The sequence below is a fragment of the Cyclopterus lumpus genome, chromosome 12 (genome assembly GCF_009769545.1).
Source record: "Cyclopterus lumpus isolate fCycLum1 chromosome 12, fCycLum1.pri, whole genome shotgun sequence".
Lineage (NCBI taxonomy): Eukaryota > Metazoa > Chordata > Actinopteri > Perciformes > Cyclopteridae > Cyclopterus > Cyclopterus lumpus.
In genome coordinates, this window is record NC_046977.1 from 18,689,159 (window position 1) to 18,702,089 (window position 12,931).

Sequence of the window (12,931 nt, forward strand, 5' to 3'; positions counted from 1 at the left end):
AGGTTATGATTGGTTTAATATTATAAGGAAGTGGAGGCATTTTCAAGTACACAACTTAACAGTCTTTGTTTTATTTGAACAGGGTCTGTTGATGAGATGGTGATTCATAGACCACAATTACAGGGAAAGTTGGTGTGGAGTCAGCTATCAAATCCAGCCTATATATTAATGTGAGTAAACCTCATGAATATATAGGGTGCACAATTCTCTCACAATTGCAGGTGTTAGTGCTAATAAGAATGCACGAAACTCTCAATTACAGCCTCAGTTATTATGATATGAACATAACTGTTGTTGTAGAACAGATTGACTTGCTCTCGCATTGAACCGATGGAGCCAGATCTTCAGCATTTTGTTTTGGTTTCACTGTCTCAACACTAGAAGCCAAGAGGCATTGGACCTGACACTGGATTGTTATAAACCCTGATATATTCTGGTATTGTAGAGCCCCTTCCTGACCTGGGTGTGGTGCCTGTTGGAGACAAATTGCGAGACATTTGGATACAGCTATGGATCTGAACAATTCTTTATGGACTTTAGAAACTCACGATGGTGATTAAATAAAATTTGGACTTGTGCCCTTTGGATCTGTTTTATTATACCAGTGCCCTCTTGAGGCTACTAGGGAAACTATGAAACATCCAAATGCCCCATAATTCCCTCACCTGCCTGTGCAGCAGTGCCACTTTGAGAGCATAAATGTGTCTCATGGTCTCTCTGAGAACAGGGAACAGTCTGACTGCCCCTTGTGGGTCCAAGAATGACCACCAAGAGTGTCTGCCAGCAGGTTAAGGGAGGCATGTCCTCAGCAACAAGGCCTGACAGCCCTCATTCTTAAAGGAACCAAACTCCAGTCAGAGGTGAGGCCACACTGTAAAAGAGCCATAAATATCACAGGCCAGCTGGCCATCAGCGGGCTGGAGTGGTATGACTTTGCACACACTGTTTTCCCAGTTCTTATCCCTCTGTCTGGAGGGATAAGAACACCGTTCGCCAAATGTTTTATTACGACAACTATTTAGATGTGTTTTTCAAGTCCAAACATTGGGTAGCTTATGTGCTTTCTGACTCTTGTGAGAATGGAGACAAGATGACAGATAGGTCTGTCCTCTAGACGGAAACGATGACATTAGCCAATCATCTTGCTGCTATCTCATTTAAATATGACTGTCTCTCTACCTTCAGTTCATTCATGCTGCTGTTACGCATCCATCCACCTCCCCATCTCCGCCCAGTCTTCACGGATCCATCAGCTTCATCAACTCATCATTCTATCAGCTCATCACCACCAGGTCTGTACTCCACGGGGGGATCTATCCCGTTGCTGATCGGGGCGTCGGCCCTCAATTGCAAATCTCCCCGTAGAATCCAAGCGCCAAAGACTTCATCATTTCATATCATCCGTTAACAATAAACATGTATCCTTTCTTTATCTAACTGGTCTCTCCCTGATTGAAGTATAAATGTTTGATGCGAGGGTCTGTGTGTCTTTTACTTAAATTTAAATGAAAATAGCATCAATTAAAAACAGCATAGCATCAATTAAAACCCCTTTGTCAGCCTCGACTCCATCTCCAGATTTTTTTATTATTGACTCTCACTGGGAAGCCTTAAACTGACCAGGTGGAGGCGATAAAGTATCGTCATGGTCAGGGTGAGGGACAGCAGCTGCACCACATGAGGTAAAGTTCTACTGACACCAGCCGTTTTTGGCTTCCTTCCCAGTCGTTCCAGACAAAGGAACAGCCTCCTTTTTAGGATGTCTTAAGCCTTTTCGGAGTTAAATATCCTCATTTTTAAATGAAGACTGCAGACATAGGTGCTCCCACGAAGAATTTTGAAAGTGGCACATTCCTCTCTTCTAGTCGCTGTAACCCAGCGAGCTTGCAATCCGGTGGAAAGTTGTGGAAACATTGTGGATGCATTGGCTTTTGGTTGGCACAAAACAGATCAATACAGTGACTTTTGCAGCTTGATTGTGCCATGGTTTAGCAATATTTCTCAATGGGAGCGGTTGTTGTAATTTTTCTTTATTGGGGTGCTTCGGACCCAGACATACCCTTACACTGTCTAGAGAGTAAAGTTTAGCTTAATTGGTTTAGTATTTTGTTTGTTTCTTTTATGTTATCGTGATAGGCCAGCACTCCATTTTGTTTATTGTTTTGGCCTTTGGATCACTCTGGACAGAAGCTTCACCTCTGTAAATAATTTGAACATTGCTGTATCCAGAAATGTAATCGTTAATTGTTGCATTCATCTGCTTCCTGTTTCTGAGTTCTTATGTTACGCTCCCAGACCCCTAGATTGGGGCGTAACATAAAGTGGGGGTTCGTCCTGGATTTGAACTCGGGACATCTCGCTATCCGGAAGTTGATTCTGGACAAACCCTTGATTTATGTTACATCTAGTAAAGAGGAGCAGCTGCGCCCCATAAAAGTAAGAAAAGTCAGACTACAGTCTTCTGAAATTATCCCATGGTATTGAAAAAATAGATGTGGAGGCTGGAGACAGAACGCTGCTGCTGTCAAAATGATGTTACCAGACTTCCGGAAATCCAAACATTTGTAAAACACTGTACCAGTCAGCAGCAGACAAACTCCAGGTCGAACCCACGACTCCAGCCAGTCAGAGAAAGAAACCTAAATTGATGCAAAAGATCCTCACAAGACAGCACTAATTCTCACACAAAACGCAGCCATACAAAACAAATAAATAAAAAAAAATACGGCCAGGGTTGTAACAAGGGGCGGTAGGGAAGTAATCTTCCACTGCACAAGACCTAGCCACCACAATAGAGAAGTAGGAGGCGCCAGCCAACCCTTATAGGAAGTAACTGAGTTCAGTTACTATCTGGGTAGAGCCATTGCCTAACCCTGCAGGGGTCAAAAAGACAGAGGTTATTTAATTATTTTGTATGCAATCTATTCATTATTATCCTTTCTTTTTTTTTCTTGGAATGAGCACCATTTGATGTTTGTTGTTCTTTCTTTGTTGTATGTACACTGTACCTGAATGGCCCCTGCTGATGCGTCCCGCCCCCCCTACTCTCTAACGCCTTCTGTTTCATGGATTGTGGCGGTCCATTCATACATTCTATCATATTTATTGAATGTGTTTATGTAACTCTGTAATGCTGTTCATTCTGTACACATGACATCTATTGTGTCTGTCCATCCGGGGAGAGGGATCCTCCTCTGTTGCTCTCCTGAAGGTTTCTTCCCTTTTTTCTCCGTGAAAGGTTTTTTTTTCTATTTCTTGGGATTTTTTCCTGGTCCGATGTGAGGTCCTGGGAGAGGGATGTCGTATGTGTACAGATTGTAAAGCCCTATTGTAAATTTGTAATTTGTGATATTGGGCTATATAAAATAAACTGAATTGACAAAAAAAAAATTGACAAAGAAAGTGTCTGTATGAAAATACATATAGTTATGTTGTTTAAAACTAAATTTAAAAAAAAGTGAGTTCAAAAAAAAAAGAAAAGAAAAAGGTTAGACATCCTGCATACCACATCAAGGAGCACGGGGACATGTAGACGTTTCAACCCTCGACCTGAAAGAACTACATAATCTCTTGGGAACAATAAAGGTGAGAATAAATCCCCACTGCGGTCACTACAAAACAGCAAGCAACTGAAGTACGTTGACAGGGCAGTTAGTTTGCTAACTCTTCTGAGTTTAATGCAAGCAGCAAAGCTGTCTTTAATGACAGTACCTTCAGAGACGAGCACTCCAGAGACTCAATGGGACCCTTCAACAAGGTCTCAAGCACCAATGGCAGTTCCCACTGTGGAGAGGAGGCACACATCAATGGGTGTTGTCCCTTGACACCAGGTCGCCAAAGCGCTTGGGTCAGGAAGACCTGGCTGCTGCATACACTTTAACAGTGGCATGAGACGTCCCCCGGTCCACCAAAAAAGGAGAGAATATACCCAACTGCACAGGACAGAGGATCTAGCCTCTTTTCCTCACACTAGTGTTGGAACCCTGACACTTTGATGGTGTTATTGCCTCCTTGATGGTCTGCTTAATCTGTACAGACAGTCCAGCCTCCTCAGGCTGTCCCCCTCAGGAGCCAAGCCTGGAGAGGATGTCCCCCGCCTCACGAGACAGAGCCCCTGGAACTGGGAAATTGTCATTTAAACCTGGGGCTACCAGAATGACCGACAACTGCTCCTACCTCACTCTGCAGCAGGAGACGGACAAGGTAGAATGTCGAAGAGGAGTGAAGCAACTTTTTTTGTCCATGGCACGTGTGAAAATACATTTACTCCCAGTGGTGGATCATCCTGCATGGAAGGGAGAACCATATCGGGCAGTGGGTGTTGCGTCGATTAGCAAACAGATCCACTTCCACTTTCCCAAAACGGATCCACATCTAGGTCACCACCTCGGGGTAATGCCTCCACTTGTCTCCTAGTGGTTCACCTCTCAGCGTTAGGTTGGCACCGCTGTCCTCCAGTCGAAAGATATGGAGAGCCTTCAGAGACAGCAGGTGCTCTGAGGCCCACAACCATAGGCTCTCCGCTATCCTGAAAAGCACAGCAAATGAAATGGCGGGCTTGTGTTTTTACGAATTGTGCCATTGAATGGTTGAAAAAACTATTCTCAAAGAGGTTCCTTACTAACAGCTTTCCTCAAGCAATCAATAAGGCACTGAAATCTTCAGCATGGGGACGCTCTTCATTAAATGTTGAATATCAGCTCCAGCACCTCCAATAAGCCTTGATCTGGTGAACGGTGATCTTTATTAAACTGAATGAAACCTGGACTGTGCTCCTCTTTGCAAACAACTACCTCCTCTGGAAGCTCTGCATCATTCATCAATCGTAGAGAACATTACAATCAGGTGTCCTTCAGCCATCCCTCAGCTCAGCTTATCCAGTCAGACTCATGGATTCTGCTTCATACTGAATGGAAAATAAATTTCCTATTGAAGACCGTAGAAGCAATGTCCCACCTCAGAATGAGAATTTGGAAACAGTAACAAAGCACTAATAACAAAGGGCAGAAAACTAGTGCTGCACTGGCCTCTGCAGGTTCAACACGGGTTATTGCACTCACACAGCAAATATTTGAACCTGTGAATAAACCTGTAGAGGCCACTGCAATGCTGGCGTCCTGCTATGTGATTGTGTTTGTGTGAAAAAGCGTTTTCTTTCATTAATCCTACCATCCGTTATTCATTCCACATATTCAGCTGCCATGTTAATGATAACATTAATATAATTAAAATTATAATAAATTGTATTATTATAACAGTTATTATCCATCCATCCATCCATCCATTTTCAATACCGCTTATCCTCATTAGGGTCGCGGGGCGCTGGAGCCTATCCCAGCTGACATAGGGCGAAGGCAGGGGACATATTCACTGGGGTGTATATTGCAAGTTTAATCACAATAAGATATGATATAGATTCTTTGGACAGCAATATATTTGCCTGTCGTGATACAATTTCAATTGGATTAAATTCAGGGGCCTGTGATCAATATGATGACAACATGTTTCCATTTAAATCAACTCGTAAAAAGCAACTAAAACCGGATTTGACACTTGAGTTGTACTTTGACCGAAAATGGTGACACAGACATGTCATGGGAATTTTAAAATGAAGGCGTATCTTAGAGATGAATATATCTAGATATATGAAATACCTGTCAGTGTACAAAAAACCTAAAAAACATACTTCTATGTAAAGCTGCATGAACTCATTTTTGGCACACCTGTAGTTGGGTTCATCTGGTCCACACCAAGGGAAAGAAGGATACATTGTTGCATTTGAGTTCTGGGGAGGGTCTTTTATTAAACACCCAAGAGGAGTTAACATGAAGTCATACAAACTGAAAGGTAGCTCATTGGTTGAACAGTTTTGGCAATTGTCATCCTGCATCATTAGGACCAACAGTTTATGCAGCACTCTAATGCTTATGATGTGTATATCAGAATCAGAATCAGCTTTATTGGCGTGTGCACGTACATGGAATTTGACTCCGGTTACACGTACGCTCTCATCGTACAACATATTTAAATTACAATTACAAGTGAAATATAAAAAAGACATTAAAGACAACAATATCAACAATAACAACAGTGAAATGGGGATGTAGTGCAGAAATGTGTTCATAGTGCAGATGGAGGTGATTAATTGTTCAACAGAGTGACGGCCAGAGGGAAGAAGCTGTTCCTGTGTCTGGTGGTTGTGGCGTAGTTTGAACAGCTTGTGTCCAGGGTGTGAAGGGTCTGCAGTGATCTTACCAGCCCGCTTCCTGACTCTGGAGGACACCAAAACGACTTTGGTGTCACAAAGAGTTCACAAGGAATTAACTGATGATAAGCATTATTAGTATTATAAGTCTGCAAATCGACAATGTTAATAATGACAATAACAGGTAATAACAACAATGATCAAATGTCATTTTGCATGCTCTTAGATGACTGGAGCCCACGGGCACAGCATGAGCTGTTTGTGCAGTAATGATTCAGGGCTCATTACTGTGGATGGCTGTCACACACTTTTTATTGTACATAATGAACTGACAAAGTACACAGTCAGATACTAGCACAGCGGTTTAAACCGCTGTTGATCTATTACCACTCTGATGTGTTGATTTACATAAATAGTTATACACCTTAAATACTGATCAAGATGATCACTTCCTGAACAGTCAGCAGATGAACTAATTAGAAGTTCAGCTCATGAAATTATGCTAATATCACATATCTGCTATCATAAAATGGTTGGATCCTTTGCTTTCACACCACAAACAAACTGTACCAGAGTCAACTTGGAAGCAGGTGGTCGCAGTTTGGTTGTTTGGTCCACACTAGATTAATACACTAGATTACTACACTAGATTAATACATTGACAGATTTCACACCAGCCCAAACAAACCGTCCGAACCAGGCAAATGGACCTGAGTTTGTTTTAACCGAACCAAACGGGTTGGGTGTGAAAGCAAGATGAAGCATGTCAGTGTTGGGTTTGTAAAAGATGTCAGTCAACAGTTGTCTATCTATAACGGTGTAATGATTACCTGACATGTATCAGAAAACTACTGTAGGCATCAGAAGCCCACTTCCACACAGTCTATTCACTGTGCTGTCGTTCCGCTTAGCTGCTCTGTATAAAAAGTAACGGTGGTAGAACGGGGGGACACAGTTGTCCTTCAGCTGAGATGGCAGCAAGACGTTATTCGACAGCGATGCCGGCTGTACCATTCACACTGACACATCCAGCAGACACAGAGGCCCAGGCCCAATGACCCCCGTAAAGGCCTTAAGCTCTGAACCATACTGACGTCACCTGTTAAATGGTTGAGTGTAAGAGACTGTAAGCGACTGTAAGGGCTTGACGAATGGGACAGCACTTTGCTGCAACAAAATATGTTACCATGACAACTTCATATCATGGGTATTTATTTGATACTTTTTTACTTTGTTTACCTTTTTTTCTTATGTCTACATGCTGGCAACCTTGTGTTTATTGTTACATTGCTATGAAGTCCTCAAACACTCAATGTGAGTGTGGAGATTGGGCCAGAGCAACATCACTTTTCATGTAGAGCCATGTTTGTGGTCCTCTCATGGTGCTGAGCAGGAAGTGTACAGTGGCCTTTTAGAGCTCTCTGAAAAAAGCTGCCTGCTTCTACTGGAAGCGACGCTATGAAAAACCTGAAAGCAAACCAAGACTGTGAAGTTGTAGGCCAAATAATAATTCTCAATGTGTTTGTCACTACAAGCAATACAACCATGTGACCCATTATAAATGTTCTTTATTGTAGGTTTAAATGACATCCTCAAAGTGCCACCATGGCACATAGAAGAAGGTAACTTGGAGCCTCAGTAAAAACTCTGACTACTTGTGGACAAGACACTCACATTATATTTCAAGACAAGTTTGGATGTTTTGCGTGGAATCCTGTGCAGTTAGATACATGTTGGAGCCATTGGAGACACAAATGGACACAGGTCTCAGCCATGGAGGTCCGCTGGTATGTAGGGTGACTGTGTGGTTAGCAGGTCCGTCCTTTAAGCAGGGGGGGTTGGTGGTTCAATCCCCGCCCTAGTCAATGTCTCCTTGAGCAAGACACATAATTGAATTGATTCCTTTAGCTGTATGAATGTAATATGATTGTAAGTCGCTTTGGATAAAAGCGTCAGCTAAATGACATGTAATGTATCCACCAATGAAACTTCTCACTCCCAAAAAAGAATACATTACATTACATGTAATACAGTTGTCCCTGTGATTTCTGCATCCACCCGAATACAATGGAGGTGGATTGGAATGGACAAGGTAATCATGTATCATCAATTTCATAGCGACTTTGCTGGAAAGACAGTACAATGAAAACTGTTGACAGTGAGGGCTGTGGATGAGCCAGAGTAACCAGGACAATGTGTCCAAAAAGACACCTCTTTAAATGTTACAAAAAATGTTCCAATACTGTGAGCACCGCAAATGACATTATATTTACCTCCATTGTATTCAGATGGAGGCAGAAATCTCACAACCAGGACAAATCCAAATGAAACTATCTGCATAGATAAGAAAGGGAATGTGCTTTTGTTGGTACTTCCCTCCAGGTCTTTGTAAACACAGGCTTTCTAACACTCATGTTACTAATGTGCATTATGACTGAGCATGTCTTCATTATAGGATGACTTCAGCAATTCCACCACATTTTGACTGACATTCTGTTTGTACATGGATCAAAATATGTGTATGTATACACTGTAGATTTAAAACCCACAAATATGTATTGGGTGTATAAGGACTGTCACAGAAATTTTTTTCCAGTGCACATTTTTCGTTTTAGCCCTAGACGTCATCATTTATGCGGTTGTTTTGGTTGTTGTTCATCTACTTGTTTTGTTTCTTGTCACGTCTGTCATAATTAAACAGTTTGGAGACAAAATGAAGTTATGCTTTATTTATCTTGGTCTAAAAGGGTCAAACGAATATTGATATTTGTCCTTGGGACACCAACATTTTTCTTGGTGGGTTGTACTGGTTTTCTGGAAGTCCGAGCTGTGGGGTAGCTGACATGAGGACATTCCTCTTAGACAACCTGGGTGGAATTTGAATAGTACAGAGGAACCGCCTGACGCTGATTGGTCGAGACCGACATATTTCCAGCGCGCCAGACTGTCACTCAACAGATTCCAGGTAGCTAATTGGCTCTTCTTGAAGAGGGCGGGTCCTCTGTCTTGACTATATATTTGTTCTGGTTTCTGGCCATCTGCAAATAATTGCTGGCTTTCAGAGAGAGGCAGATCATTGTGTCCAATGTTTCTCCACAGAGCTGACTTAAACCTTTCTCCTCAAACAAAACGACCCCCGTTGAGATAGCCGAGAGTCGGGTTTCGTCTCCCGGAGAGGAGCTGGAGGTAGACTGGGGAACACCAGAATGATCAACACCATGGAATGCGCAGTGGACGCGCAAAGCCTGATCTCCATTTCTCTAATGAAGATCCACAACTCCAGGACGCAGAGAGGGGGGATCAAGCTGCACAAAAACCTGCTGGTGTCCTATGTGCTGAGGAATGCCAGGCAGGTCTACATCAAGGAGAAATACGCGGAGATCTATAGGATGCAGCAGTACGAGGAGGTGATGACGGTCTGCAATGAGATCCAGGAGCTCAACCCGCTGGATCTGGACGCAGAGGACGCCGACGATGAGGAGCAGGCACGGGCAACTTGCTGCAGCGAAGAGGCGAGTCTGTGCAGCTCTGCGTGCCACCGAGGCACGGCGCAGTCAGCGACGCACGCCCGGACAGCGAGCCCTCTTTTCGGCTGCTCTTCCCCCGAGGACGGCAGCCGGGAACCGGATCCCTACTACTACCGAAGCTGCTGCATGGAGGCTTCGCCCGTGTCCCACTGTGAGCAGCTTCCTGCAAGCAACACCACGCACTGCAACAAGACCACGGTGCTGGATTTGGACACACATGTGGTGACCACAGTGGAGAACGGCTACCTCCACCAGGACTGCTGCTGTGATGCACTCCAGTCCCCGGCCAAGAAACGGAAGGTTGAGTTCGACTGTTGTATATCCGACGCTGAGGAACTATCGGACTTTACAGCTGCTCGCAAACGGGCGAAACGCGAGGAATGTTCCTACTCCAGCCTCGACTACACGGACACTTCCAATATCTCCAACCTGATTTCCATCTTCGGCTCGGGGTTTTCAGGACTGCTGAGCAGACAGGCGGACTTGGAACAGATCTGTAGCAAACAGGTCCTGGCTAGTCTGGGGGCATGGACCCGAGCGATTGTGGCATTTTGAATCAAACCCTTTATTTTCGGAGACACCGGGGTCAGTTGTAACATGAAGTATTCAACTAAAGTGAACCCAGGGGACATTGTTGGGAAACACTTGGCTAAACTCAGGAGAATGTTCTTGATAACAAAGTATCTTCCCCGTGTTTACAACACATTCTCATGTCGTCTGTGCAACTTCAGCAAATGTTCTGTGTTTTTTTAAATGGCCATGCAAGACGGAATGTGTTCTACAACCTCCTGGGAATGTTCTTTGAACAGGTTTTCGGAACACTACAGAATATTAATAAACCTCCTCTCTATGTACCATAGTCTGCTGTAAGTCAGTGTTATCCCAGAAGCTGTGCATTGTTACACACACAGTCAGTCTCCTGTGAGGTCAGTTCACCAACAGCAGCACGGTCAGTAGGAGATGCCATTCAACTTCCCAGTGATGGTCACTCGTTTATAATTAATTATTAATAAACGTATAACACTCAAAGTGTCAAATTATCACAATTAGCCAAACTGTAACCTATAACTTTAATTATTCCATATGTGGAACACTGACATGGATTTTATAACCGTTACCTCCCAGCATCGGATTGCGTTTCACATGCTTTTAACAAAAAGACAAAAGTGTCAAGAATTATACCTCACATAATATAATAATATGTCACCGTGGTTCATTGGTGTGTATGTGTGACATCACCCACACTTGTTTCTGATTGGAGGATATGGAGGCGTTACAACTGAGCCCGGTCTCCACTACAAAGTCTAAATCTACTTTATTTTTGCAGGAAAAAGGAAAAAGTATTTAAAAACTGAGCATTTAAAAGAGGAGGGAGATGAGAGAGTTTGTGTTATACACAGTGAGTCTTGTACGAGCGTTCCTGGTGTCAGAATAGGAGATAATGTCTGCAGATGACCTACAGAAGTGGGACTGGTGGAAGGGATTGACGTCCATTGCCTTAAATGAAATGCACACCACTGCTAGCTATTGTAACAAACAGAAAGTGACTGAATGTCTCTCCTGTTCTGGGCCGAGGAGCCATTTGGAAAAACTGTTTGTTGTCATGTAAAACAAGACTCCTTCCTAAACACTCACATCACTTAATGGCTCTCCAACACATCGGTACTGAAACACTCTCCCAGTGTGAGATAGTGAACAGTGCTGGTTGGATCCCCACCCCCCTCTTAATCATGGTTGTTGCTCAAAGCCTTCACAGTTATTCAGAATTCCAACATTTCTTGGTTTTGTGAGTTTACTTTGTTTTGTGAAATAATTATCTTAGTCCTTTTGTTTTAAAAAGGCAAACTCCTGATTTAGCCATAACCCGAGAATCCACGCATTAGCTTTATGAGCACTATGTGTACCAAAATAAAGAGAGTATTCAGCCATTCTCTATATATTTAGTTGTTATTCTTGTACTTCTGTCCTTACTAAATTGTATATCACCGGGTAAAACTGTTCCAGAAAATATTTGTTAAAAAATGTCTAAATAAACAATGAAAACCGTATACTAGCCGTTTCTTCTGATTGAATATTTATGAGGTCACAGGCCTACAGTGACTGACTAGGGTCACACATTAGAAAAAACACACTTCAATACATTTAGTAGAAACACTTTATTGCTTATTACATCAGGACCACTGATGTCTATTCCTTGTATTTACCTATTCAACGTATGGTAATACATACATCATTAATAAAGAGTGACAGGTTTCTTGCTTTATTATAAGCTTCATAAGTCTAGAGTCATATGTAAATAATCAAGGGACTTTTTACAGTAATTCATCAAGTCTGCAGTAAAGGCTAAAGGGAAAGATGGCCCTTATGCCATTATGTCAGCTACAGCAAGCAGAAGGTTAGCTTAGCACACAGATGGGAAACAGGGAAAAAGTTAGCCTGGATTTGTAGGTAACAGTTTTCTGAAACTCACTGATTTACACATTATATCTTAATTACTTCATCAGCACTAAAGTCTAAAAACAAGGTTATGTTCCAGAATATTTCTCAGTTCTGCAAACAGATACAAGAGTGATCTTCTCAACTAAGTTGCCAGAAAGCAAATGCGTATTTCCCCAAACTGTTCCATTAAAAAGTTTTTTATTGTTATCTTTCCCAATCTTGCTATTAATGACTTATAAATCATTACTAAATTATGTAACATCAATAAAGTAATTTGTAACAACACGTAAACCTTTAGAAAGGGGGAACAATACTAATACAATATAACAATGTCCAAAACAGTACCTATTTTTATTTGAGCTTGGAAACAGTAGTTTGATAAAAAGAAGAAAAAAGAAAAGAAAAGAAACCTAAAGAAGTAAACTCAATGTCCACTTATCTTTTTACATGTCAAGGTCTTCCTTAATGGACGGCGTATGCATGTTATATATCTTGCATTCATTGTATGTTCAACATTTGATTGGACTCACATGATGACAGCTGAGCTATCGTCATGAGCAAACTCCCCTGTAGTTGCAGTAGAAAGCTCCAGAAAACACTTGTAAGTGGATCTTAAGTTAATTATTAATCTATTGCTTTTTAAGTGTCAAATGCTGTGTTTTACTCCCCAGCATATTTGACCAAAGAGCTGCTCATAATGAATTAATGCTGAACAAGTCATTCTAGGGATGGCTGTTGCAAATTAGCATCAACACGATTG

The 12,931-nt window shown here is 42.2% G+C and overlaps 1 protein-coding gene across 1 annotated transcript; it reads left to right on the plus strand.

The window, feature by feature from the left end:
- Nucleotides 1-9,270: 9,270 nt before the first annotated feature.
- On the plus strand, nucleotides 9,271-11,727 carry ier5l (immediate early response 5-like). The gene has a single exon (XM_034546964.1). It carries the CDS (start codon nucleotides 9,412-9,414, stop codon nucleotides 10,285-10,287), a length of 876 nt encoding a protein of 291 aa, XP_034402855.1. The 5' UTR covers nucleotides 9,271-9,411; the 3' UTR covers nucleotides 10,288-11,727.
- Nucleotides 11,728-12,931: the final 1,204 nt, after the last annotated feature.

Coding starts and splice junctions, on each gene's coding strand:
- ier5l (XM_034546964.1), top strand. CDS start 9,412: ATGATCAACACCATGGAATGCGCAGTGGACGCGCAAAGCCTGATCTCC.